Source organism: Malurus melanocephalus, unplaced genomic scaffold (genome assembly GCF_030028575.1).
Source record: "Malurus melanocephalus ecotype Western Australia unplaced genomic scaffold, MMel_1.1 scaffold_1000, whole genome shotgun sequence".
NCBI classification, from domain to species: Eukaryota; Metazoa; Chordata; class Aves; order Passeriformes; family Maluridae; genus Malurus; species Malurus melanocephalus.
Genome location: NW_026624232.1, coordinates 31,246 through 32,547, shown reverse-complemented (window position 1 = coordinate 32,547; position 1,302 = coordinate 31,246). Strand labels below are relative to the sequence as shown.

Genomic DNA, 1,302 nt, shown 5'->3' with positions numbered 1-1,302 from the left:
CTCACCCACGGACACCCCGAGATCACCCACGGACACCCCGATCTCACCCACGGACACCCCGAGATCACCCACGGACACCCCGAGATCACCCACGGACACCCCGAACTGACCCACGGACACTGCGAGCTGACCCACGGACACTCCGAACTGACCCACGGACACCCCGAGATCACCCACGGACACCCCGATCTGCCCCACGGACACTCCGAACTGACCCACGGACACTCCGTCCCCCCGCCCGGGTCCCGGTGCTATTCCCCGGACCCTCGCTCTCCCCGGGGTCCCGGTGCTATTCCCCGGACCCTCGCTCTCCCCGGGGTCCCGGTGCTATTCCCCGGACCCTCGCTCTCCCCCCGTGTCCCGGTGCTCTCCCCCGGACCCTCGCTCTCCCCCCGGCTCCCAGCGCGAAGGCGGCGCCGGGGCCGGTCCCCGCGGGCGGTGCTGACCCGAAGTAGGCGTCGGCGGGCGGCGGCGGCAGAAGGAGGAGGAGGAGGAGGATGCGGCTGAGTTTGGCGGCGGAGCGCATGGTGCGGGCGGTGCCGGTCCCAGCTCGCTGCGGGCCGCCCNGACACCCTTAGACCCGGCCTGGGGCAGCAGCTCTGCCTCCCCGTGCCCAGGGACACCCTCCTGGGTCCCCGGGCTGGCTTGAAGCCCCGGAGCCCCGCAGCACCTCCCTGTCCCTGTCACCTGCCGAGCCCTGGCCAGCCCCAAGCTCCCACCGGGTGCCCCAGGGAAGGAGCCTGCAGGGAGGGTCGGTGCCGGCATTCCCGGGGCTGATCTGCACCCTGAACAGATCCGGGGCACAGCTCGGGGGCATCGCCCCGTTCTCCTCCCTCTCGCTCCAAACCAACAGGATCTCCCCGCCGTTTCCACGTCCCGCTCTCGCACGGATGATCCTCCCCTGGTCTCCTCTGTCCTGGCTCGCCGGGAGCACGGGGGGCTCCAGMGACCCCCGCACCCTGTGCCCCTGTCCCTCAGCCCCTCAGCCCCGGTCCCACATCGCCCCGCGGGACGGTCCCCGCGGTGCCAGCGCTGCCCGGAGCGGTGCGGGGATGCTCCGGGGATGCTCCGGGGATGCTCCGGGGATGCTCCGGGGATGCTCCGGGAGCTGCAGGTGCGCAGCCCGGCCGGGACCCCCTCGCAGCCCCGGGGCGTGCCCGCGGACCGGGACAGCACCGCGGAGTCCCCGTGCCCCGTCCGCAGAGCATCGGAGGTGAACTGCGCTCCCGCGGGCCCGGCGCTGCTCCACGGACACTCCGAGCTCACCCACGGACACCCCGAGATCACCCACGGACACCCCGA

General features: G+C 73.2%; 1 protein-coding gene across 1 annotated transcript in view; it reads right to left on the bottom strand.

The window, feature by feature from the left end:
• WNT9B (Wnt family member 9B) overlaps nucleotides 1-541 on the bottom strand; it is a 17,031-nt gene extending 16,490 nt beyond the window's left edge. Inside the window, exon 1 of the mRNA XM_057386587.1 lies at nucleotides 447-541. Coding sequence (XP_057242570.1) covers nucleotides 447-526 — 80 coding nt within the window. The 5' untranslated portion in view covers nucleotides 527-541. The remainder of the gene's footprint in view (nucleotides 1-446) is intronic.
• Nucleotides 542-1,302: the final 761 nt, after the last annotated feature.